The 25,704-nt window shown below is 35.2% G+C and overlaps 2 protein-coding genes across 6 annotated transcripts in view; one reads left to right on the top strand and one right to left on the bottom strand.

Annotated features, from left to right (window-relative positions):
- LOC110442375 (rap guanine nucleotide exchange factor 4-like) overlaps window positions 1-12,008 on the top strand; it is a 30,461-nt gene extending 18,453 nt beyond the window's left edge. For 3 of the 4 annotated variants that reach the window (XM_021485952.1, XM_021485953.1, XM_021485954.1), the window contains 11 exons: window positions 1,312-1,439; window positions 1,874-2,020; window positions 2,610-2,707; window positions 3,474-3,599; window positions 3,940-4,118; window positions 4,813-4,903; window positions 6,005-6,143; window positions 6,822-6,886; window positions 7,283-7,337; window positions 7,802-7,856; window positions 8,573-12,008. In XM_021485952.1, coding sequence (XP_021341627.1) covers window positions 1,312-1,439; window positions 1,874-2,020; window positions 2,610-2,707; window positions 3,474-3,599; window positions 3,940-4,118; window positions 4,813-4,903; window positions 6,005-6,143; window positions 6,822-6,886; window positions 7,283-7,337; window positions 7,802-7,856; window positions 8,573-8,645 — 1,156 coding nt within the window. In that variant the 3' untranslated portion in view covers window positions 8,646-12,008. The remainder of the gene's footprint in view (window positions 1-1,311; window positions 1,440-1,873; window positions 2,021-2,609; window positions 2,708-3,473; window positions 3,600-3,939; window positions 4,119-4,812; window positions 4,904-6,004; window positions 6,144-6,821; window positions 6,887-7,282; window positions 7,338-7,801; window positions 7,857-8,572) is intronic. The other variant, XR_002462012.1, reaches the window with a different exon arrangement.
- Window positions 12,009-13,568: 1,560 nt separating this feature from the next.
- The window catches only part of LOC110442368, a 13,765-nt gene continuing 1,629 nt past the window's right edge, over window positions 13,569-25,704 (bottom strand). Inside the window, exons 1-3 of one of the 2 annotated variants that reach the window (XM_021485940.1) lie at window positions 19,864-19,904; window positions 16,657-17,573; window positions 13,569-14,590 (exon numbers count right to left, since the gene is read on the bottom strand). In XM_021485940.1, the coding sequence (XP_021341615.1) occupies window positions 14,393-14,590; window positions 16,657-17,565 (1,107 nt within the window). In that variant the 5' untranslated portion in view covers window positions 17,566-17,573; window positions 19,864-19,904 and the 3' untranslated portion in view covers window positions 13,569-14,392. Of the gene's footprint in view, window positions 14,591-16,656; window positions 17,574-19,863; window positions 19,905-25,704 lie in introns of those variants that run through there. The other variant, XM_021485938.1, reaches the window with a different exon arrangement.

The raw sequence follows: 25,704 nt of genomic DNA, 5'->3' as shown, positions 1-25,704 counted from the left end.
GCCACCATTTTGAAAACCTATTTCAAACTTAAAGTCAAGTTCTGCTGGACCGATTGAACTGAAAGTTGGTAGGAATGATCGCCTCATGGTCCTGACAAAGTGTTGTTATTTTTTGGGTCGATCAGAAATCCAATATGGCCACCACGGCCGCCATTTTGAAAACCTATTTCAAACTTAAAGTCAAGTTCTGCTGGACCGATTGAACTTAAAGTTTGTAGGAATGATCGACTCATGGTCCTGACAAAGTGTTGTTATTTTTCAGGTCAATCATAAATCCAATATGGCCGCCACGGCCACCATTTTGAAAACATATTTCAAACTTAAAGTCAAGTTCTGCTAGGCCGATTGAACTGAAACTTTGTAGGAATGATTGACTCATGGTCCTGACAAAGTGTTGTTATTTTTCAGGTCGATCAGAAATCCAATATGGCCACCACAGCTGCCATTTTGGTAAACTATTTCAAACTTAAAGTAAAGATCTACTTGGCCGATTGAACTGAAACTTTGTAGGAATGATCGAATCATGGTCCTGACAAAGTGTTGTTATTTTTCGGGTCAATCAGAAATACAATTTGGCTGCCATGGCCGCTATTTTGCTACTAAGTTCTAATAGGCCGATCTCACTTAAAATTGGTCTAGGAATGATCAGCTCATGGTCCTGACAAAGTTAAGTTAACATTATACTATTTTTTACTCAAATTGGTACATATTTCAACAACAAAAATAAATACTATAGACTCAGGTGACCGTTAAGGCCCATGGGCCTCTTGTTATATATATGATTTTATCTTAGGCAGTTGTATGTATGCTATATTTTTGATGACAGGTCCCTTTTCTAATATCTTTTTATGAATTTAGTCAGAAGTACTGTTAATTATTTTCTTGACCAAATATTGACGACACTCAGTAGACATTATTAAGACCTTAGGTAATTTTTTCTACTTGGGATTTGTTTTTCATTTGACTTTTTCCAGAGGAGTTATGCCCCTTGTCTGGGCTAGCTGTCTGTTGATATATTTTGTCAGAAGAAGTGCCATTTTCTTTCTAAGTCAATATCTGAGATAGTTTTATGATTGTGATTTGTTTTTATATTTTGACTTTTTTTGGGGGAGTTCTGCAACTTTTCTGATTCCTATCTAAAAATATCAATAATCTATAATAATTTTTTGTCATTCAACTATTTCTAGAGAAGTTATTTTTTCTTTCTGATTTATAATGTGTTAGAGGGGTATTAGGTAGCTTGTGGTTTACAGTTGTGGTAAGAAATTTAATTAAAACAGTCGTATAACAGTGTTTTTTGTTCTTCCACAGTCGAATGCAAGTGGAGAAGCCGTTTAAGCGTAGGATTTCCCCGTCCGTCATTCTCACTCGCAGATTCAACAAGGAGAACACGATGGAGACACTAACCAGACGACGACCAATCAAAGCAGATGATGAAAGTAAGTGTAGTTTTTGTTCTGCTTGATTATTGCTACACAGGAAGTTTACATGTTTAAAAAGATTCCAATTTAATATAGTCTTGACCCGATAGATGCTTTACGATCGTGAGTACAATACCTAAAAGTCACGCTGCTTCCTGATCTCCCATGTAAATCGTTGTAACTGTGGTATTAGGTAAAATACTAGTACTCTTATGAACCTGCATACACATCATCTGTAAACACCAAAAATTAGAAAAAAATATTTATAACCTTGTCTTCTGTTGCGTATGATTTCTGAAGTCAGATCATTGTGCTAAAAAATAAACCTTCTTGTTGTATACATATATAGTAATTATGAGGACGAAGGTGTAAGGGAGGCAATCCTGCTACTGTGCTATCATGTTTTTGCCTTTTCTTCTGTTAATCTTGAATGCTATACTTGTGTGTTTCAGATGTGTTTAAGGTGTTCTGTGCTGACCATTCCTACACTACACTATGTATGCCTATGGGCAGTACTGTCAAGGCCATCATACTACAAACCCGCGACAACCTGCGCCTTGGAAATGACCTCGTCCTGTGTGAGGTCAAATCGACTGGAGGTCAGTCTCTGTAAAACTTAAAGAGAGAAATTTGTTGATATTTGAGCTGAAATCTGAAAGGTGTGGCAAGGTCACATTTTAAAGGTCAATAATTCAAGGTATTGCTTAGGTGTAGTAAAATCTTACTTTAAGGTAGTTATAAGTATGGCAAGATTGAAAATCAGAGTTTATAAGATGTAGTAAAATCTCCTACATTTTTAATCTTTAGTAATATTCGCACACTATTGGAGACTTAGAGTTAATTGCTCTTTGTGTAAAATAGTTTTTATGTAATTATCATCAGATTGTCTCATTTATAAGCAATTTTATTTGTTTTTGTTTTTCCTTGCTTTGTATGATTTATATTGTTTCCTGGTTTGTCTGTCATGTTGGTCAATAATAGGTTTTCATGGGTTGAACGATTTTTGTCATATGTTAGATGATGGTTTGAATATTCATCCGGGTTTGATCCTGAGTTGGACAATTCGTAATGTTTTAATCTTGGTTTCAATAGGTCATCGTGTTTGAGCTGGTAGTTTGCAGTTTTGCTTTATCATGAATGACAATTTTTAAAATTTATAATGTAAGGACAAATACTATCATGTTTCAGAACGTATAATATTGAAAGACAACGACTTATGTATCACAACGTCTCTGAGTGTCAACGGAAAACTTTTCATTGCACCCAGGGAACACATTGATGCTCTGGTAAGTATATCACAGACACCTTGTTCTATACCTGATTATAAAATGTCACAGTCAAAGTTACGACTTTATAAGTGTTTGTCTCATGGCCTGCAGAACTGCCGACTCTACAATAAAGGGTAATTATTACAAGTGTGAGATCTGAATTATGCTTGTGTGATTTTCCAAGTTAAGTAACAATTTAACCTTGTGTGTGTTTAAGTTTTGCAGTAATCTGGTGACAAGGTCCTTAATCAGTATTGTAGTCATATATCTAAATCACATGTGCATTACTTCACGATGGAAATAGGCTAGAGAAAAGCCTTGAGTTAATTCTGCGAAGTCACAACATGTATGTATAATGTTACATGCTAGCTATTCTGTTTTGTGATTTCACACGTGAGTGAAAATGTCGCAAGAAAACATTTCAAAACTAATAAACACAGAGACAGCAAATCATCTGTTGTTGGATCTGCAAGGATAGATTATTTCTTTATGAAACATGGCTCAAACCTCGATGATTCTGTCACGAGTGCTGAATGGTTGTTACCCGAGTATTGATTACGATTTTTGAATCTCTTAACTTGGCTGGCTGAGGGTTAGTATGATAATACTGGGGTATGGCTGCTCTGGTCCTTTGTATGACCTATGTATGTTTGTTTGAACAGATACATCTGTGTGGCTATGTATAATCACTGTCTGTTCGACTCCTCTAAGCTAGCATGTCCAGGTGACCTCTGTGGATGTGTATAATTTTCGTATGTACAACCTCAGTATGTTTGTATGACAGACACCGTTACCGGAGCAGGAGGGTCCAACAGCTGGCACTGTGACCATGTTTGAGATGATGAGTACAAAAGAGGTGGCCTACTACATGACACTGTATGACTGGGAACTCCTTATCACTGTGGACGAAGTACGTAGAAAAATAGGAGGAAACTGATGGCATATTATTGTGACGACATTCACATTATGTCATTTACGTTTCTTTATGTCATAATAAATACAATGTGTAAATGTAGCGTTGCAGGCTGCACCAGAGGTAAATATATAATTAGGTCCATATTTCATTTTCATTGAATGCAAAAGCTTATTTAAAGGAATTGAAATTTTGAAAATTAAATATTTAAAATTTTATATGTTTGAATTACTCGTATCAAAGTGTTTTTAATATCAATTTTAATTTTATTTTCATGAAGAGTTATTCATGTGTTGTTAAATGAGGAACTATAATATTGAATGGCTTGGCCTTACAGTATGAACTCATCTATCAAGTGTTTGGTCGCCACACTTTTGGCAAGATTACCTCAAATCTGGACATGTTCCTTCGGCACTTCAACGAAGTTCAGTTCTGGGTCATCACAGAAATGGTACTGGCTCAGAATGTCAGTAAACGGGTACAGCTGCTGAGGAAATTCATCAAGTTGGCAGCGCAGTGAGTAATAACCAATGAACCGAGGAAGCTCAACCAAGCATCTCATTGAAATTTGTACTCATCTTTATATCCTCAATGAATTATAAAACATTACTACTGTATAGCAGGATATTTTCGCAATTTTGCGGGTCAACAACACCATTGTGAAAATATGATCCTAAGAATAATATTACAAGCCTAAAAACGGGCTGCAACAATAAGCATCATTATCATAATGTCGTCAGAAAATAGCGAGCATGTGGTTTTAACGATTGTATATACATCAAGAGGAATACAAGATGTTTGAAAATAAATTGTAGTATACACATCTAAAAAGGTCTGTTAAAGATTTGTTTACCAAAATACACTTTCCTTTTTTTTGCCCTAACACTGCAAAAATGTTGTTCCTTCAGATGTATGTCCAGATTGCAAAATTATGATCTGTGGAAATTAAAATTTCCCTTTTTGGTCACAATTGAAAAAAATTAGATCTGCTTCAATAACCTTCTATATGGTATTTTATTGTGTTGACTAAAAAGGAATAAAATGCTTTGGGGCTTTAAAAGAGCTATAATTTGATGAAGGGTTAAACTTTTAGCTGACTATATACAATATTTTTTTGTCAAATATAAGATATTTTAAAAGAAGTCAAAGATTCCATCATGTCGTGTGGTGATAGAAATCTAAAAATCTAACTGTTCACATTTGTTGACAGCTGTAAGGAGTACCAGAACCTTAACTCATTCTTTGCAATTGTGATGGGGCTGAGTAACATTGCTGTGAGCAGGTTGTCGCAGACATGGGAGGTAACTCACTTTAGCAATTATTTGCATATCTGTGGAATTTGTTAATGAGGAAAAGTTTGTAGATATGATAGCCCTGTGAAAAGTTGGTTAAAGCAAAAAAAAAAAGTACTTTTGTTTTTGTCTCGCCGCCACGAAGTAGCAAAAGCCAGACTAAGGTGTTGCTTTTCTGGCGACAGCTGAGCGGCGTCAACATTTACTTTTTGCATTTAAGTTAGTTTCACTGAAAGTATATGTGCTAGTCCAACCAAACTTGGACCATAGATGCATCTTAGGTAGTACAGCTCATCACATGCATCAAATGCTGGATGTGGCCTAACGTTCATGGTCCATTGACTTTGTCAGCATCTCAATCAACATTAAGTTTTTGTGTTTAAGTTAGTTTCTCTGAAACTATAAGTGCTAGACCTGAACCACACTTTACATGTGCATTGATGGTTAAAGCGGGGCACAGCTAGGCAAGACATATCAATCTGAATGGCTTGTTAGTATATAAAGAATAATTCATCTAAATATTTGTAGTTGAAAGTCTTAAATGGCTACCGACCCCTAATTTTCTAGCTGCATTATACTACTAGTTTATCTTGAGACAAGAATCAGACATCCACATGATCAAAATTGTTAGAGTGTTACTTCTTTTTCATTTGGAATTATCCAATATTCTAGAGATGGGGCCTGCAGTCTTGTTAGTAGTGGTCAAGATGCAAGAATGTCAGAGCATCAGTATAGCTTAATATTATATCTTGACCATGACAATCATCACATAGTCTATTGGTCTTTGCATGTTAAAAAATCGAGAGGTACAATTACTGACATCACAAAGATGAAGGCTTAACTTATGTATTATAGGACAAATGTGAATTTGTCGCTGTAAATTGTGGTATGCTAGCTGTCACATCATCTCCCCTGTAGAAGCTGTCAGTATTGAACTGCCGTATTTTTCCTTTCTGGACTTATTTATTGCTTTTTGCTGTAAATAATTTTTTCCTGTAACTATGTGTTCCGTAGAAGCTGTCAGTATTGAACTGCCGTATTTTTCTGTTCAGGACTTATTTATTGCTTTTTGCTGTAAATCATGTTTTCCTGTAACTCTGTGTTCCGTAGAAGCTGCCCAGTAAGTTCAAGAAGATGTTTGCAGAGTTTGAGACATTAATGGATCCAACAAGAAATCACCGTGTATACCGACTGACCGTGGCTAAACTGGCTGCACCTATCATCCCCTTCATGCCCCTCCTCATGAAAGGTCAGTGTCCTTAACACGGAGGACACGCAGTTCAGAAAATGTTTTTGAAATGTTAACTGAAACAGTTTGCCATGAATTGATTTTTGTACATGTTTGGGTATCAGCATGGTCACTGTTTCTTTAATCATGTTATGAATGCAAATCAGTTACATATTTAGGGCCTTCATGGTTAATATGTATATGCATGTAACCGATTTGAGTTCATATGCAAGAACATCGAAAAATGCTGTTCAGTCCTTAAATTTACACTTTAAATTTTAAAGTTATTATTGATCTAGAAATTGGCAGTCACTTTTATTTTCGATATATAAGTATGTACCAATGACGTCGCTGCTAGCAAGATTCCTGGAACAGTCTAACGTCACCAAAATGTGTGCTTCTAACGGTTAATTGCTTCATATTATTAGAGGCGGAAGGAGCTTCAACATGATGCTGATCAAATTGCATTCGTAGTTCTATGAGCACAATTTCATCTGATAGTGCTTACAGAGCAATTTGCAGTAGAAATGTAAATATGAAGCTGTGACTATAAAGAGCATTATGTAGGTTGATCTGATATATATTTTCATAACAGGCCTTATGTTTTTAATTTTTGATAAAAAAGAAGAAGATAAATAATGTTTAAAGACCTCATTAATGGTGAAAATTCCTTGATTTATTTTTCGCTTTGTTTTACAGATTTAACGTTTACCCATGAAGGAAACAAAACATATTTTGATGGATTAGTGAATTTTGAAAAAATGGTAAGCAGGTTATTTATTGTGATTCTCTTTGCAGTTCAAGATTAATTAGCATTGTCTTCTGTAAAACTGTTAAACACATCTTTGAAACCCTAATATATACATCACATTATTGTTTGTTGCTACTTTTCTAAATAAAACTCTTAAACACCTGTAAAATTAACTGTAATGGTTGCTCATTTCATAGTAAGGATGAAGATTTGATTGATATGCAAATCAGAATTCACCTCACAATTCAAAAACATTCCTTGAATCGGGCTTTCATTTTCAAGGTTCTTGTAATTGCAACTATGAAAATTAATAAGGTCACATGATGTGAAGGTATTTGTGTATGAATAATAAACAAAGACAATAGGTTTACCGATACCAATCATGATCCAATAATGTTTTCCATTACAGCACATGATAGCCCAGACTATGAGAACAGTACGCTTCTGTAAAAGTCAGCAATTAGGTTTGTTTGTTTCTTTTAATATTTAAGAAATCATTGAGCCTAGTGATGTAACAGGACTATAGTGTTAGCCCTTCACTTGTAAAATCCATACTAGCCAAGTATAACAACTACGCCCTTCACAGGAAAAATTAGTATTGATATTATTTTGTGTGCAGTATTTTTCGCTGTTGTAATAAGTTTGCCATCAATACGGAGGGTAAAACAAGTAAAACTGGAGACAACCTTACTGTGTTCTATATTGTAAATGGCAGATATGTTTTGTTTTAATACTCTTTTTAAAAAAACCTGAATCAATATACATATATATATATATCTAAGTTAGAAATACATGTCATTGATGATGAACTAATATAAGGGAAGGAAGGAATTACATTATATATCAGGAAGTCTTTATTGAAAGTAAAAATGTTGCTCCATCTTCTGATAATTTCATTTTTATATGCATGTGTAAATTTGATTTACAGATTTGGAAGCATCGACCTCCTTAAAGTTATCCTCAGAAGTGATAGAATACATCAGGTAGGTGTCGGCTGATTTCATCCTTAATAGCTTATTTGTTAAAGTGGTGTTACTAATTACCATTTAACCCTTTCACCACGTACTGTAGACCATAATGGACTGATCCAGATCAATGCATGGTAGGGTCTACTTAAGTTACATAGGGGTGAAAGGGTTATTGGCTTATTTAATGATATACATTATACATACATATTACTATAGTATATTTAAACCAGTGACAAGCACACAGCTGGTACGTCAGCTGTGACTGGTGTAGAGACTTTGACAGGATAGGAATCTGATGTACAGGTAGGGATGTAGGTTTGAGTTCCATCATCAGGAACAAATGACATCAACAGCATTAAAGGAAATAGATGTTGTTTATCACAGTGTAAACCTATAGTGAAATAACACAAGACTTAGTATGGAGAGTCCACTTAAAAGATACAATTCAATTTTGGGAATAAGACAAGAGTGTACTCTTTTTATTGTCTTAAGCACAAGGCCAATTGCCATACAATTAAACATCCGTTGACTTAATTACATGTGCGCAAACTTTCGGAATTTCATTAGAAAGTCTTAGATTAAAATTATTGACTTTTTTATAATGCTTCAATCATCGAGTTATGTATGAAAAATAATATAAAAAATGAATATTATATTATCAAAGTTTTATCGATTACTTTTACAATTTTTTTTTTTTTTCCCCCACATGATCAAAATGTTGATTGTTTCAGAAATCTTCATGTTATTGATAATCAGAGATTACTGACACAGTTCTCCTACAAGTTGGAGCCTCGGAGGACTTGACGACACCATCCAGGGGTCTGAAATGATGGGAGACAGTTACCAAGTAGTGGCCACTACTGGACATTCCTTCGCACATTGACCTGTGTATCTTGTGCCATACAGGGAATAGCTGTCCATTGAGCCAGGGCGTGCTCTAAGTCAGTCTGCCATGGTGATTCACTAAAACTTACCAGATTAAATGACATTGAGGTGCTGCGAGTTATCTGACCTTGGTGTACTGTGAAGGCGTTGTGCCAACCTCCAGTTGACAAAGATACCAGACTTTACAAAGTCAGGAGAAGCTGGACACAAAATGATGCAATTTGTGAATTGTTGATGACCAAGGCACAGTTGTGAAGGGTCTGGCTCCCCTGCTCCCAAAATTATGTCTGGAGTTTATACAAGGAAACTTATAAAACTACTACTACTAGGCCAAAAAAAAATCACAATGAAACGACTACTTGTACTTGACAAAGGCTATGATGATACAATCAGATCCTGCTTCGTTTTATAAAAGCCTGGTCTTAAATCAATGACCTCATGGAAAGGGGATTACTCAATGATATCAATATTGAGTGAATTTGAATAATACTAATGGCTCTATGATGAAGATTAATGCTACCTACATGTAGATGTTTTTTCTGTTAATATTATTACAGGAAATAACAGATATTCAGACCACAGAACTAATTTCTGTCAAGACATCATTGATAAGGTGATAATAATCCGCTATAGATTCATGTTTGGTATTCGCCTGGAATTTCTTTGTTCCGCTGAATGTTTGCTTGTTTCCTTTCACAGTGATGTTTTGTTATAGAATTTTTTATTGTTGAAATTAATGTGTTGTACTTCTGCATAGAAGCATTTTCTCAAAACAATTGATGATGTTTAACTCATTCACCCCTGAAATTTCATAATGAAATATTCCAACCTCTGAATTGGAGGAGTTCTAATGTGTCTCCAGGGGTGAATGAGTTAAAATCATTGGTAGATATTAAGTTGTTTTGTAATTGGACTTGTATACCAAATATGAAAGTCCCAGTGGCTCACAGCTACGAAAGATTTGAGTTAAATATTATATTTATGTTAACTTCAGTTGCTATTATAGAGGTTTAATATGTTTCCAATAATTTGTGTTATTGGGAAACCTCTTTTGGTAATTAACATGTGAAGAATTCACTTATTGTGTTTTAGTCCTTGCCTAATACAGATAAATATAATTATGACTAACAAAGACTGGACATAAAAGCAATTTATATTTGAAATCAAGAAACTTTTGAAATAATGAATTTAAGAAATTTGATGAAGTAAAACATGTCACTAAAAAAATTAATATAAATGATGCAAGCAAATGTGTTCTACAATTTCCTGATGTTGATTTTTTTTTTTTCCTTCAAACTTTTTTGAAAAATCAATATTAAAGGTTTTCTTAATAATGTACTTACTTTTTAGATATCAAATACATTGTGTTTTCAAATCAAGTATGGCAGACTATTTTAAATATCTTGTATTTTGGTTATAGTTCTTTTACTGAAAAGTTTATTTCGTTCTTTGATTTTATTATGATATTTATTGTGTAATATTGGTTATTTTTTTGTATGTGTAATATTTGGTTTTGTAATGATCCATTTTGTTGTGTCAGATGATTTAGAATTTTTCACCCCCTTGAGAGTGAGATAGGGGAATCTTTCCCCAAGGATTGAGATTCCCCATCTCACCCCAAGGGGGTGAATGATTCATTTTATTCATTGCTATTTTATGATAATTATTAACTGATTGGGCTTAAATTTGGTTTGTAGATGTATTGTGGTATTGCAAACACTACTGCAGCTTCTTTTTACTGATAGGACAGAATAGACGCCATGTCCTGGCCTCTGATTGGTGGCATCTTAGATATTGACCAATTTCTTTCATGCAGGTATACTATGTTGTTACAAACAGTTACAAACAGTTAATGTACAAACAGTTGGGTATCAAAACAGTTGTTTCATGCCTGATCGGTCAATAGTCAACGAGTCGGAGTTGTGACTCACCAGATCAATTGGCCGCTGAATAGGGGATAAAGTCATCTACACTGTATTAGGATTTGCTATATTTAAGTTTTCTTCCTAAACAGGCTGGCTTTTACATATCGTTCAGTTGTCAAAAGTGTTATTATTTGGTGTTTTTTTCCATGTTTTTTATTATCATTATTTGGTTGTTTTATGTCATTTTTTATTCACAGGTTGAAATTTGATCCTAGTGTTACAGTAGAATGAAGATGTTTAAGACCAATTAGATTATGATAGCGTTAACAATTTCTTGATTTATAAGTTGATTTGAAAAGCAGTTTTTCTAAACTCAATCTACCTTTGAAAGCATTCTAAAAGATCACAGGAAGACATGAAGCACAAGGAAATACTTTTCTAGAGTAAAGAAAAATTGTACAGGTACAAGTAGTGATATGATAAACTTGGAGGACAAGGGAAATCCCTACATTGTACGATTTCTGTTGAGAATTAATATTTCTATCTGATCAGAGGCAAGGATTTCTATATGGTTTTTTTTCTTCATTTTTTCCCCTTTCAGATGCATGGTCGGTTACTATTAACATCAAAGCTTGAATATCAATTCTGACTAGCTCTACATTTTGCTATAGATTGTTACTATTTTGGTGCGACACAAATCGTATCCTACTGAAGGAACTACCTGCTGAATGATCAGGTCATTAACTGAGGAGTAAGCCATTAAACAAGAGTTAGATTAATGGAACTCCTAACAAATGCGCTTTTAAATTGTATTGCAAATCAGTTTAAAAAAGTGTATGTAATGTTGAATAAATCTACAAAGAAATGGTTTACACTATTGAATTGGAGATCAGTGTGAGAACAGTGTATGTATGTATATAGTTGGATAAATCTACAAAGAATCGCAGTTACAGTATTTAATTATAGATCAGTGTAAGATCAGTGTATGTATCGCTGATTAAATATACAAAGAAATGCTATTACACTGTAAGAAAGAGTGTATGTATATCAATGGATAAATCTACAAAGAATCGAAGTTACAGTATTTAATTATAGATCAGTGTAAGATCAGTGTTTATATCACTGATTAAATCTTCAAAGAATCGCAGTTACAGTATTTAATTATAGATCAGTGTAAGAACTGTGTATATATCACTGATTAAATCTACAAAGAATCGCAGTTACAGTTTTTAATTATAGATCAGTGTAAGAACAGTGTATATATGGCTGATTAAATCTACAAAGAAATGCTGTTACATCGAAATCGTTGTGTTTGAGTGGAATATATATATATGACATATCAAGATTCTCATTGTACAGTTTGTTGATGACAGTTTTGTTGTTGAAGCGAATTTGGAGATAAATGTGGCAAAATTAACTTTGTGTGTTTTGTTATGTTTAAATTAAAACAGAAATACAGCCTGTGCTCACATGCTCGTCCAAGTGTCTGATGTAAAGCAACATCAAAGCAAAGAGACATAGTCCAATATAATTGTGCTTCAACCCAAACGACTTATAGCATATCAGCGCTCCTTAAACACTCAAACTTGTCATTTCTTACGATAAATGACACATGATGAAGACACCATTGTCTGTGGGTGAGTCAGGTATACTGCAGGTTTCGTCAGGATTTTCTGGAAAGGTTCAAAAGTTTCGGCCCAGTCATAGGTAGTGGGCACGTCTATCAAAAAAAATAATAGAATAGTTTTATATATTCAAATTTTTTTTGATAGACGTGCCCACCACCTATGGCCCAGTCAATATGTTCCTGAATAGTTTGCACTGATTTGACCGTGACAATGCAATTTATATCGTCCGGGGGTGATGGGGTGATGTAGGTATACTGCAAGTTTCATCAAGATATCTTGAACGGTTTTAAAGTTTCGGCCTGGACAAGAAACGATCGTAAGAACTTGAACTAACACACTGTCTCCATGTTATTCGAAGGGGATACATACAAAGCGTGAACAGGTGTTGCACTTACAACGATAGCAAGTACGTATACACCGACTCTGGAGCAAAGAAGAACAAAGATGTAAACATACAGACAGGCATTTTATTTCTAGCAAAAATGATACATTTCAAAAGAGATAGAAAGGATGTATCAGCAAAATTAGTAGAGATACGAGCTAGTTGAGAAAAAAACTTAAAAAGTCACATTAGATTGTCCTTGTCTGAAAAAGGAATTAAAACAATATATATACAGTTAGAATTTTGTGGAAACCAAATCATAATTACATGTACATCAATTTCTGATTGAAAATGATGGTTACTTTGTTGGATTCTTTCTGGTATATGACACCAGGACCTAGCATCACAAAAAGTCTGAAATCACAAAATCAGTGGCCTGTTCGTTTTTGCGGGACAACCGGTTTGTCCGTTTTTAAATGTAACATTTTTGGGTATAAATTCGGGCGAACCTGCAAATGTTTATGCTTTCAAAGTCGAGGCTCGCCTAAAAGCAGCATCAGCTTACTAGGTTCAATCTTATTTTATAAATGAACAACTCTGATCAAACAGGTTCAACCATTTGTATCGCGATAAACGAAAGCGTATTAATACACTGTACGTTATATTTCTCAAAAAATAATATAAATAGTAACATATATATATAAGATTTGTTAGGAAATAATGTCTCGCTTTGAGACTTTGGAGCTATTGCAAAAATCCTACTTTAACGTTTCGGAGGAAAGAAATGATGTCATATTTTGCTTTTTAACGGCCCCACACTGATAAGCATACATTTTTGCTTAAAGATGCTTTAAAGTCGGACCTACATAAGTGGCTATATTTGAATAAAATCCGTTTGACCCTATTACGATATATTGGGAGTCAAAAGAGGGTAGTAAAATAACATCTTTTGTTTCTCTAGATCTCTTCAAACAAATTCAATATCCATTCAAAACAGTTCTAGAAAAGTAGTCAAAATCAGTTATTGGGTCACCTTAGCTTTAGCCAAGAAAGGAGCCAACAAGGCCCAAGTGTTAGAGCACTGCGTTTGCCTGCTTAGTCTACCTTGTTGATGTGTCTTTGTTGGTCCTCCACGCTTAATAGTTAGTATACTGCTTGCCTCCTTTCAGATTGTGTTGTTAATGTTGTTTGCCAAACCACGGCCCAATAGATGACCATAAGATTAGTACATGTATATATATCGTATTAGCCAAGCGCTAGGGCCGTACAGGTGGAATATCGCTCCGAGGTTTTGACAATACGGACCGAACGCATGCGACTTCCGTACAAAGCCCGCGGCCGGTATTTTCCAGTCCGGTCACGCGCAAGCTAGGTTAATAATTAAGAGACTTTTACAAGACAATTTCAGCAGGAGGCTTGTGACAATTGCGTGTGTATTTTCAACGCCTGCTTAAACCCCTGAACAATGTTTTACTTTAGTTATTGTCACTATGAGCCATGCGATACATTATTGAATATCCCTTGAGTTAACTGTGTTTTCTCTGTATACACATTCTTCTAAATACCTGTGTGTTTACCGAGAAATACAAGTGATATGTGGGATATGCCATGGTAAATCACGAGAAAGCCTTTCGTTACTATTTCATACCATGCCAAGCGCGTAGATTATAAATTGTTCTCCACAATAAAACGACTTAAAAATATTGTGCTTGATATACTAAGCTAGTCCTAATTATAAGTCCAAGCGCGATCGAAAGTTTAGGTCCACAGTCGCAGGCTTCCAATTCCGGCTTGAATATTGTTTCCTATAATTATCGATCGCATGTCGTCCGGCTCTGTAAAGATTTGTAACTAGAATAGTTCACAGTTATTGTGTAGTTCATACCAAACCTGGTCCACCACTCCGATATCGTGTTCTAGTTTTTCATAATCATATTCTTTGTCTCCTAAAACCTCGCATACAAAGTCGTACTCTGCCTTGGCTGTGTCATACTTCGTCAAAAGATCATTCAAGTCCCCTTCGATTCTCTCAAAGTCAACTTTTAGAGCCTGAAAAAGAGAATGGAGTATATGATATCAATAAGACAGACGCCAGAACACAGGGCGATGTATACTTTGTTTTTCTCTTAAATAAAGTTCGGTTCGAAACAACAAAAACAAAACAAAACAAAACAAAATCGAATATACGTCATCGTCAGCGTAAGAAAGTTCTTCGCCAACGAGTAGAATTAAGTTCTTTTTTTAATATGATCTGAAATAACTATCAATATTTCATCTAGACCGTAATGGAACCTTTTCAAATATATAATGGCATCGCGTCTAATAGAGAGTAATATATACAGGGCCCGTATTTATGAAGCCGTTCTCCTGCTCCATCTCAGATTCTGTGCTCAAGTCCGCGATCTTGTTCCCGTTGTCATACATGTAAACATTATCAAACAAAACAAAACGATTACTGTCTCCTATCATTACAATAGATTTTTAGCCCACCATACTAATTAAGGTACTAGTGGGATCTTTCTTAAATCTTATATGTAGGTTCCCCGTGGTCCTAAGCTGTGCCGGGCAACTTTTGGGATTGATCGGATAAACAACATGGCCGACAGGCAGACATATTGGATTTTGATAGTGAAAGTTTGTTATCGCTATTTCTCGGGAAGTACGAGAGGGATCGTTTTCAAATTTTATATGTAGGTTCCCCTTGTTCCCTTGTTGGGCAGCAGTGCCTGAAATGGACGGGCTCTCGCTTGCCAATGGCGATTAAAGTTTTGCTCGGGCGACCAAAAGTTGTCAAAGGTGAAGTAGTCACTGGCCAAACAAAAATAGTTTAGGCTGTTGAAAATGTTTTGAATAAAAGAAATTATAGTCCCTTCCACATTAACTGGGGGCAGTACATTTCAGTTGTCATAACTTCGATTTGAATCGAACTGTTCGTGATTTAGAAAATTTTATGATTTTTTTTTCAGATTTTCTATATAAATACTTCAAGGGTCTCTTCTTTGAGGTGCGAGTTTTGTGTATTTCTTTTTGGGAAGACCTGAATGGAGTGGATCATGTCAGGTTTTAACTAGGGTTGAAGAATTAAAAATGTAATGTTTTATTCTGTTTGACATATAACAAACATTGTCATGTTAAATGTAAATTAAATGTGCTGAAGCATTGTGTTAAATGCTGTGGAAATATTTCTTGCCAACATTATTTGGGCCACCAATATGTCATTTGGGCCAGTGCTTCAAATTCTTTACTCGCCCCAAAAGTTGAGGAAGGTCGACAGATGCCGTAGCCCATTTTACGCTCCTTTGGGCAGTTGCGCTGAATACACCCACCCTCTAATAGGAAGTCTGGTTTTCCCAAGTAGTCATTTTGTTGCAAAGCAAGTAACAAAAGAGTACCATATTTTTGGAGCTATGCAAATTATGTATTTGAATGAGCTTCTCACGTCATTCGCTCCCTTTTTAAGTAAAAGTAGCAGAGTACAGTAGAAATGGCTTGACCCTAAAAATAAAGGGCATGTTTAGGATAAACATGGATAGCGGATTCATCCTGCACAACACACCTACACATATATATATTTATAAACTACATGTTGAAAACGTTTTTTTTTCAAAAAGTGATTTCCCCAGATTTGGGACTTGTGAAAACCATGGTTACCACATCAAAAAACGCCAAAAAATGCAAAACACCGTGATTTTTTAACCCAAAATTTGACCCACGCAAGTAGTATTTTTCTTTCTTAAAACCTGTCTTAAATTAAATATCACCTACTTGGTCACAGATACTCACGTTTTAGCAGCATAGGTCTTCAAACTAGATTTTTCACAATATTTACACATGCGCTGAGTACAAATATAGACTACATGAAAAGCTAGCTTTTGTTGTGTAGACACAGATTCGTAAATGGCCAAAATGTAGTCTCAAGCCAAATCCTTTTTTTTTTTAAAATGTAAAGCCCACATAATCCAATTCATCATGAAAATGCCAATTTTAGAGCTGTTTTTTTTTTTTTTTTTTTGACTTTTGTTACATGTACTATTACAGGGGTTATTCACTGTACAAAAATATCACATATGGACACCCCGCTACTGTACATTGCTACCAAAGGTCCTGCATTATACCTTCAATTTTTTGTTTCTTTCCTGAGTTAGGTCATAAACATCTTTCACGTCTTTGGCTACAAGACCAGTGTCGATGGCCACGGAAACTGCAGTTCCTACTACAGGTACGGTGGATGCTACCCCGGAAGCCAACTCCAGTCCTGCGCCTGCAACATCTCCATTTACCAGCCTCCAGATTCCATATACAGTACCCAACGCCAATCCTACAACAGGAACGGCCTTCGCTGTGGTCTTGGCGGTTCCCTTCGATACCGCTTTGGCACCTTGTTTGAGTGCCTGCTTTGTTGCCGTCTTAACAATCCCTTTTGCAATTTTTGCTCTGATTTTTTTAATCACCGCTTTCAATACTTTTTCAACTAGTGCTTTCGTGTTCTCTGTCGTTATCTTTATAATTTCGTTTCGGATATGTTTTCTTTCCTCTTCGCTCTCGAAAACAATCATTATCGCTTTTTCAATCTCTTCTTTTTTCGCCTCGATTTGTTCTTTAACAGCTTGCATCATCACCAAGAACTTCTCTTTTACACCATTCACCGTTGCATTCTGTTTGACCTCTTTCTCTTCTTTAGGCATACATGAGGAACTCACTAGAATCCAAATATCTTTTAACGTCTTCAGACTACGGCGTGTTTGGTCTACTTTGTCATCGAAGTCGTTATCTTTTTTCTTTCCCAAAGGCCCAAAGTGGGTAACAATGATTTGGTCGCCAACTCGGGAGAAGATAAGCCAATTAAGTTTTTTCTCCCGGGAGTTTGAATCGAGATATATAAAAAGTTCATTGTTTGAGGTTATTTTAATAATACGAAAATGCGGCCTGAGTCTTGTCCAGTTCGGAGACTGATGATTACTTGGAACCTCCTGACAGTTTGCAGTTAAATGTTGAACGATGATTCTGTTGATTTTGTCATCCATATCTCAATCTGAAAAAGATAAATCGAAACGTAGGCAACTCCGTGTGATTTATTAAAGAAAGTAGCAAATTACGGTGGAATGCGTTACAGTACCTTGGTTATAACAGCATATGTAATCTCGAAAACATGATGAAGGAAGGAGCATTTTAACACAATTGGATGTTCAGAAATATCTTAAGACGACAACAACGACGACAACGAGAGTACATGACGGCAAGGCTGAAAGACCTATGGCGATATTTTTTTTCTATATATTGAACCTAAATTCTGAAAGTGAAAGCGTATCTACATATCATGGTTGTCATTCATTACTAGTCATGTGTTGAAGTTAAATAACTAGCGATATATATATCTCCAAAGTGTCATATGTGTTGATATTTCTCACTACGCCAAAAAGCTATCTTGCAATGATTTTACAGATATTTTGATATCTTCTATTGACTATAAAGCATAAAATGCTTACTTTTGGAGAACTTGTTTTACTCTCCTAGTACATTTTCTATGGTTTGGTCGACGTTAAGAGCTTTGCATTAGTTTTCATTTTCCCTGTAATTATTGTAAATTTGCTTACTTATTTGGTTAGCACTGTGTTCTTCAATGATTGATCAAGGAACCCAAAGTGGGCAAGTTAGACTAATCAAAGAATATTTATAATCTGATGGTTTTAAGTTCGGAACATACAAAAGTCCTGAGAATTGGAAAATTCTTCTCACCAATGTATGTACTTTAGTGCTTGTCAGTCTATACCACGAACAAGGCTGCGTTTCTGCCTCGATATGGGCTAAAGGGTGGGACAAAAAGTAATATGGCCATATTGCTTTAATCCATTTCTTCTATGGAACTAAGATATTGATATCAACCATGTTTCTTTGGAAGCATTCGTGGGTGAAGAGGGTGCATAATTGTACCAATTCAGGGGCTACATTAGGGGCGGAGCAAAATTGACTTCTTCTCTCTAACTGTGAGATGGATATCAACCATATTTGATTGGAATCTTTCTCGGACAATTGGATTCTTAATTGTGAAAATATATAAGCTGTCCTTTTCAGTGGTTGAGGGGCAGGGCCAAAAAAGGAGTATGTTGGCTATATTACTGTAAGCGTTTGATATCAACAAAATTTGCTTAGAATCACTTTAAACGCCGTAGGGTTAAAATGCCTAAAACATCTTAAAAACACCATGTTTTTCCATTGAGCAAAAGGTCAAGGAAGGTGATATATGTCACCAAGCATGCTGACTGGTTTCTAGGTATGTTCAAATGAATCACAAACCCACCTTCAAGGTCACATGAGGCAAATTTGTTAAAACCTTTCAATAGCCAAAAGATGAGGATGTTTGGCAAATAGCTTGATTGGGTGCAGGCCTACCACGTGTGTACAAATGAATGACTTTGATCCGCTTTCAAAGTCAAAAGGGTAAAATGTGTTACATGTAAAATCTTTAAATAGCCTTTTCTCAATACCAACAGTTCACAGGGTGATGGTATTTGGACTGCTTTATGCTTGGATAAAAGGCTATAAAGTTTGTTCATATAAAGGCTTAGGGGGATATTATTTTTTTGAAGATCTAATACTAAACTGTTTCAAGCACTGCTGAGCGTAGAAATGCAAGAATTTCTAGGACATCATTTCCATTCACAAGCTGATCGAGTGAGTGGTAGAATAGATTTCTGAGTTTCCAAGTTACATTTTATAACGCAGAGTAGTATATTTTATGTCTGTAAAAAATGTTTGTGTCAGGCCCTGAACATGGTCACTTTTCAAAACTTAAAACTTGCTCTGGGAATGTGAAGAGGTACAGCATTTAGAACAAAGTCTAGATAGCCTGTTGGAAGCACTATATACTCCTTTTTTGGTAAGATTGATAATAATAACAATCCTTGTCAGAAGGTGGATAAGGAAGTTAGTTTAATAAGCAAGCAGTACATTTACAAAACAAGATGTTTACATCAGACACTGAATGCCAATGCATTGCATTATGCCATTATGGATAACTTTAGTGTGCAGAAATATATCATTAGAACTAAAGGGGATGTGGCCAAAGATACATTTCGAAACGGATTGAGAAAGTGGGAATGGTTGTTACAGATAATCAGATGAAAAGATATTATTTTGTTGGCACATTCACATTCCCAGAGCAGGTGGACAAAGAACTATAAAATTATACAGCATATTTCTGTATATTCGTTCCTATCTTTTACTCTATTGTACTCATATGTATCCATAGATCATCAGTCCCACTGACGAAATCAGCTCACTTGTTACATAATCTTTTCTAGTATTCCCAATTGCTATCATACCATCCATTGTCTTTTGCTTTTCCCTCCTCTTCTTCTTCTTCAGCCCCACTCCCTCTCTCTCAATATACCCCCTTCCCTTTCTTGAAGAAAAACAATGCTCTTGAGTAGGTGATATACCTATGTTTATATTCTTAAAAAGGGAATTAGTACTCGTTCGTTTCATAAGCAAAAATATATTTTATGCAGTTTCCCTATCTACATCTCATTTTTAATTTCTTAAGAAATAATATCCGGGTCCTCCCTGTATTTTTTGTCTGTTTCTCTCGAGCTGTAATATGCCTCCTCTTTTACTTCTGTTATTCTTTTTCATCTTTTTAAGTTCTAATGATTCTCACATGTGTGTGTGTGTGTGTGTGTGTGTGTGTGTGTGTGTGTGTGTGAGAGAGAGAGAGAGAGAGAGAGAGAGAGAGAGAGAGAGAGAGAGAGAGAGAGAGAGTGTGTGCAAGATTGAGTGAATTTATGAGTTTATGTTGTATTTGAAATTTTATACAAGGCATGAAATAAATCACTTTGAAGCTGTGTACATGTATGTACATGTGAAATGACGTAAACAACAAATAAGTGGATGATTTAAAATGCGAGTGTAATGTTTTGTGAATTTAGAATGCTGATGATGATGATATTATCATTATGATTATGATGATGATTATGATAATAGAATGATGATGATAATAGAAAGATGATGATAATATAATGATAATAAAGACAATGATGATGATGTAATGATGATGATGATGATGATGATGATGATGAGGATTGTATGCCGATGATGATGATGATTATGATGATATTATTATGATGACAATGAGGATGATGTGTTTTGATGATAGATTGTGATAATGCTATATCCTTGTCCTTGTGTGTATGTGTGAATATGCGTGAATGTCCTGTTTATGTACTACTGTATACTGTATGCATACGTAATGAAAAACTTGGAAAAACAAAAAGTCACAAAAAAAAGTTGAGGTAAGGTTAAAATGGCATTTTAAAACTATTTATGTTATTTCTTTATGATAAATTGTAATTTCAGTTTATGCATGGTTACATCGTATGGTACTTCAAAACTTAACCAAAATGAATTTAAAATGAGGAACATAAATGAACTGCTGGTGACACAGGTACTAATGTAGTTACAGTTTTATTGTTTTATACCAAACAAATTTGAAATAAAATAACATTTACAGTTACCTGAGTTGTAATAAATTGTTTTTTTGTTGTTTCGATGTGGCTAAAACAAAATAGTCCATATAATCAAAATATAGCTTTTTAGATATTGCATCAATATTTGTAAAAAATAAACATGGAATTACCTGTATTTTAAATACTCCATTGAATTTCATAAAAAGGCCGAGGAATATAATATTTGTCCGGCAGCTAGCTGAAGTATTGTGTAAGGAAGTGTGTGAAAAGAATGGCAATTTTAAACAGTCGAGAATATTTAGGCCCCCTAGGCTTCCTGATCACTTTAACAGAAATATTGATCCATTACTGGACTAGAAAAAAAATATAACCTGTACATATTTCATAATGATTCCATTGTGTTGAGGTCAACAGACAACTTTACGCGCTGACTTTTGCATTCTCTTGTGGAGTTTTGGTGGTTAAGCAAATCTAATATGAAACATACATTATTTGCTTAAACACATAAAGGTCCAGGTGAGTGCTGCAGTTTCAACAGCCCATAGGATAACGAGTTAGATAAATATTTGGCTACATTTATTCTTTATTTCTAATTCCATGAATTACGCCTCCTCACGGCTAGCAGTGCTTGGATTTATTTCAATTTAAAAATGTTTTTTAATAGACCATACCCAAAGTGTTTGCTGTAGTGTTTATTCTTTTGAATTTTGTGTCGCCTGTATTGACTTGAACACACGTTTGCGGAAACGCATACATTTAAAACTGAATATCCAATTATGTTATCACTTTAAAGAAACGTTTAGAATAGTTTATATATGTATTTTCCAGATGATTTTAAAACTTTTTCGCGGACAGTCCCTTTCACATTATTTAAATGTTATTGAATCCGTTCCCTAATATTTCGTAAAATGTGTTTTTGGACGTTATTCTTTAAATTAACCATCATGTTTTAATGAAGATTGGGTAGCATTATCAAAACTAATGATTTCTTAATACGTTTATAATAAATTTAATTGAGACAACGTTTAAAACATCATAAATGTTACATAAACGATTTAGTTTAAACTTCATTTTATTATCTGTATACTATTCCAGTAATACAAACATGATATACATATAGGAATCGAAAACAAGTACAAAGTACTTTTGTTAATCCGTCTCCTTTTTTGTAAAACGGCGATTGGACGGCACTGACTAGTGTTATACATATAGATATAAATATATGGAAGAGAAGAGGATGGGAGAGGAAGAAGGAAAAGAGGTGCAAAAGGGTTTTAAAGAAAGTATTGCTGGGGGTAAAATATATAGGGGAGTACATTTACTGCATTATGGGAGGAAAAACTGGTTAGAGTATATTTTGGATATGGACACATGTCGAGGACTGTACACGTCACTGAGGTATTCAACACACAGTAAATAAATTGCATATAATGAAAACTTTACATGCCGATCCCTGAGTATTCCGACATCCAGTGGTTAACCTGGTGTAATTTAAAATATCAAAAGTATCATCAAACAAGATTATGTATATATATATATCCATACTGACGTGTCGTGACATACATGGGCCGTACCAGTTAAGTTCCAGTATGTACTCATGCAAACATACGTGAAATAAAAATTGAGAACTTCAAACTTTAAATTGTTTCGACTGGTTGATGAAATGTTGGACACAGTCGAAAATATTCTCTTTATATTTAACTGGCATATCAGGATTTTCGTACGGAAGACGATTTACATTATAGTCGGGAGGAGGCTTCTGAAGCATTGTACTCTTAATTGTTGGTATTTCGGACAGAATAGGAGGTTTAAGCAGACTGATTACAAGTACACGTGGGACTGTCAACTAGGTTTTGTCTATATAAATGAATAAAGAGAGAACTACAGTTCATCCTAAATCGTGCATGATGTATTTGGCCGAATCTACTTCTGCAGTAGTAATAAAAAGGCCGAAGAAGATTAATTTCAGCACTCAAGAACTTTTTAAGATTAGTAGTCGACGGGTTAGGCTTTATATTATGGGGAAGTGCATTCCATAGGTCAATAGAGGAGGGTATGAAAGAATCCTTGTGAAGCTTGGTTCTAAAGTTCATTTGGCAGTAATTATTTGCGTTTCTAGTATTGTGAGAGTGTAAGTCAGAATGACGCGCAGGTAGTATGTTAGTTAGATAAAAGGGGCACTGACCATGAACAATCTTATGGAATTGTATGATTTTATGTTTTATTCTTCTAACAGAAAGAGGATCTCAGCCAGATTCTAAATAAATTTGGTCATGACTAGTTAGTGGCCCCAGTAACAATTATGTCTGCTTCGAGCTGCATATTTTCTAATAATTGACTTTGTTCAATCGTTATATTGTCCCATATTACATCACCCTCTTCTAAAAGGGATCGTAGAAAAGTAAATACATTGTTTGAAAAGTCATTCTGTCAATATTGAATTTAAATTTCCTAATAATACCAAATTTCTTGGAAGCTTTGCTGATTATATATTGCGCATGGTCAGTCCACACTCCGCTAGCTTAGATAAAGACGCCTACAAATGTAGGTGTTTGTGGCAGGGTACTTCTGTTAAGGAGATATTATTCATAAATAAGGAGGGATGATTTGGTTTATTATTTTTAGGCGACCTGAGCTTTGCTCAAGTGACCTATTCTAATCGCTTTCCGTCTGTCGGCGTCCGTCGTCCGTCGTGCGTCGTCCGTCGTGCGTAAACTTTTTACATTCTCAACTTCTTCTCAAGAACCAGCGGATGGATTTTTTCAAACTTCGTCAGAATCATCCTTAGTAGATGAGGCTACCAAATTCTACCCCAACCCCTGGGGCCAGGGCGGGGCCCCAAAGGGAAAATTAATCAATATTCTAAAAATCTTCTTCTCCAGACTCGGAGGTACTACATTCAATTTCAGTGCATAAAAATAAAGATCATCAGGGACTTTATTTAAATTGTAAACTTCAGGACCCCCCGAACTATCCGTTCTCCCTTGGGGAGGGGGTAAAGTTTACTACAGTTTATATAGGGAAATACCACTTAAGGGTATATTTTGACAACTTTCTGTAGGAAATTATTTTTACTTGGTGAGAATTATCCTTGGAGGAAGGTGGTTTCAAATTGTTAAATTGAGATTCCTACCCCAACCGCTGGGGCCAGGGCGGGGCCACAAAGGGAAAATTAACCAATATTTCAAAAATCTTCTTCTTCAGACTCAAAAGTACTACAGTAAATTGTTTTTGCATGGAAAGAAAGATCATTAGGGGCTTTATTTAAATTGTAAATGTTAGGACCCCCGAGCTATCCGTTTTCCTTGGGGAGGGGGTTACATGTAAGTTTACTCTAGTTTATAGGGAAGTAACACTTTTGGGTATATTTTGACAACTTTCTGTAGGAAATTATTTTTATTTGGTGAGAATTATCCTTGGAGGAAGATGGTTTCAAATTGAAAAATTGAGATTCCTACCTTAACTCCAGGGACCAGGGCGGGTCCCTAAAGGGAAAATTAACCAATATTTCATAAAATGAAAGATCATCAGGGGCTTTATTTAAATTGTAAATGTCAGGACCCCCGAGCTATCCGTTCTCCCTTGGGGAGGGGGTAAAGTTTACTGCAGTTTATATAGGGAAATAACACTTTTGGGTATATGATATCCATTTTCAGCAGAAAATTACTCAAACTTAGTCAGAATCATCTTTGGTGAATGAGGGTATTACATTGTAAAATTATGATTCCTGCCCGATCCCCAGGGGCTAGAGCGGGGCCCTAAAGGGAACGTTTACCAATATTTTCAAGTTCTTATCCTTTGATGACATGCCAAGTATTGTATTTCACTTAGTTTACATGCTGATTTCCACATCACATCTAAACAATAAAATAAAGCTACCAGTACCTATGATATAACTCGGGTGACCGCTAAGGCCCTTGGGCCTCTTGTTCTTACTTGCAATCATTGTCACTGTTTTGTTAGGGTTAAAGTTAACAAGCCGTTTTTAGACCAATCATGGATTTTTTTTATTGTAGTTTAATAGGATGGCACTAAGATCTGGCAAGTTCACTACAACGTAGAGGGAGGTTTCATCGGCAAACAATTTTATTATACAATTGATATCTTCAACAATTTCATTAATGAAAATTAAAAACAACAATGGGTCTAAAAATGACACCTGGGGAACCCCGGCTGTAGTATATGCTAAAGCAGACTGTTTACCATTAATAACAACTCGTTGAGACCAATTATATAAGTAATTTGAGAACCAAGCAAGTAAATTTCCTGTAATGCCAAAGTTTTTGAGTTTAGAAAGAAGACCACGATGCCACACTCGGTCTAACGCTTTGCTTATTTCACAGAAAGCCATTCTTATTTCTTTACCTTTATCTATAGCAGACTAGATGTCGTTAGAAATAGATATAAGTTGGTTTGTAATGGAATCGCCGAATCTAAAGCCAGACTGACAAGGAGACAAAAGAGGTTTGTCGATAAAATAATTGTAAACATATTTGTATACACACCTTTCCATCATTATGCCAGTAATAGAGACGGAAATAGCAATCAGTAAGAGTAGTTAAAAAAAGTATGAAGAGAATAACTTAGAATATCAGCAGCTTTTTTGCAGTCAAGATTATGTCCAACATCAAGAACGTCTTGACGAGTTATAACAATGTCAGAGAGAATATGAGTGTGGGGCTTTTGTAGATAGGGGGCGGG

Source organism: Mizuhopecten yessoensis, unplaced genomic scaffold, assembly GCF_002113885.1.
Source record: "Mizuhopecten yessoensis strain PY_sf001 unplaced genomic scaffold, ASM211388v2 scaffold716255, whole genome shotgun sequence".
NCBI classification, from domain to species: Eukaryota; Metazoa; Mollusca; class Bivalvia; order Pectinida; family Pectinidae; genus Mizuhopecten; species Mizuhopecten yessoensis.
Note: the sequence above shows the minus strand (reverse complement) of the source record. Positions and strands in the feature narration are given on the sequence as shown.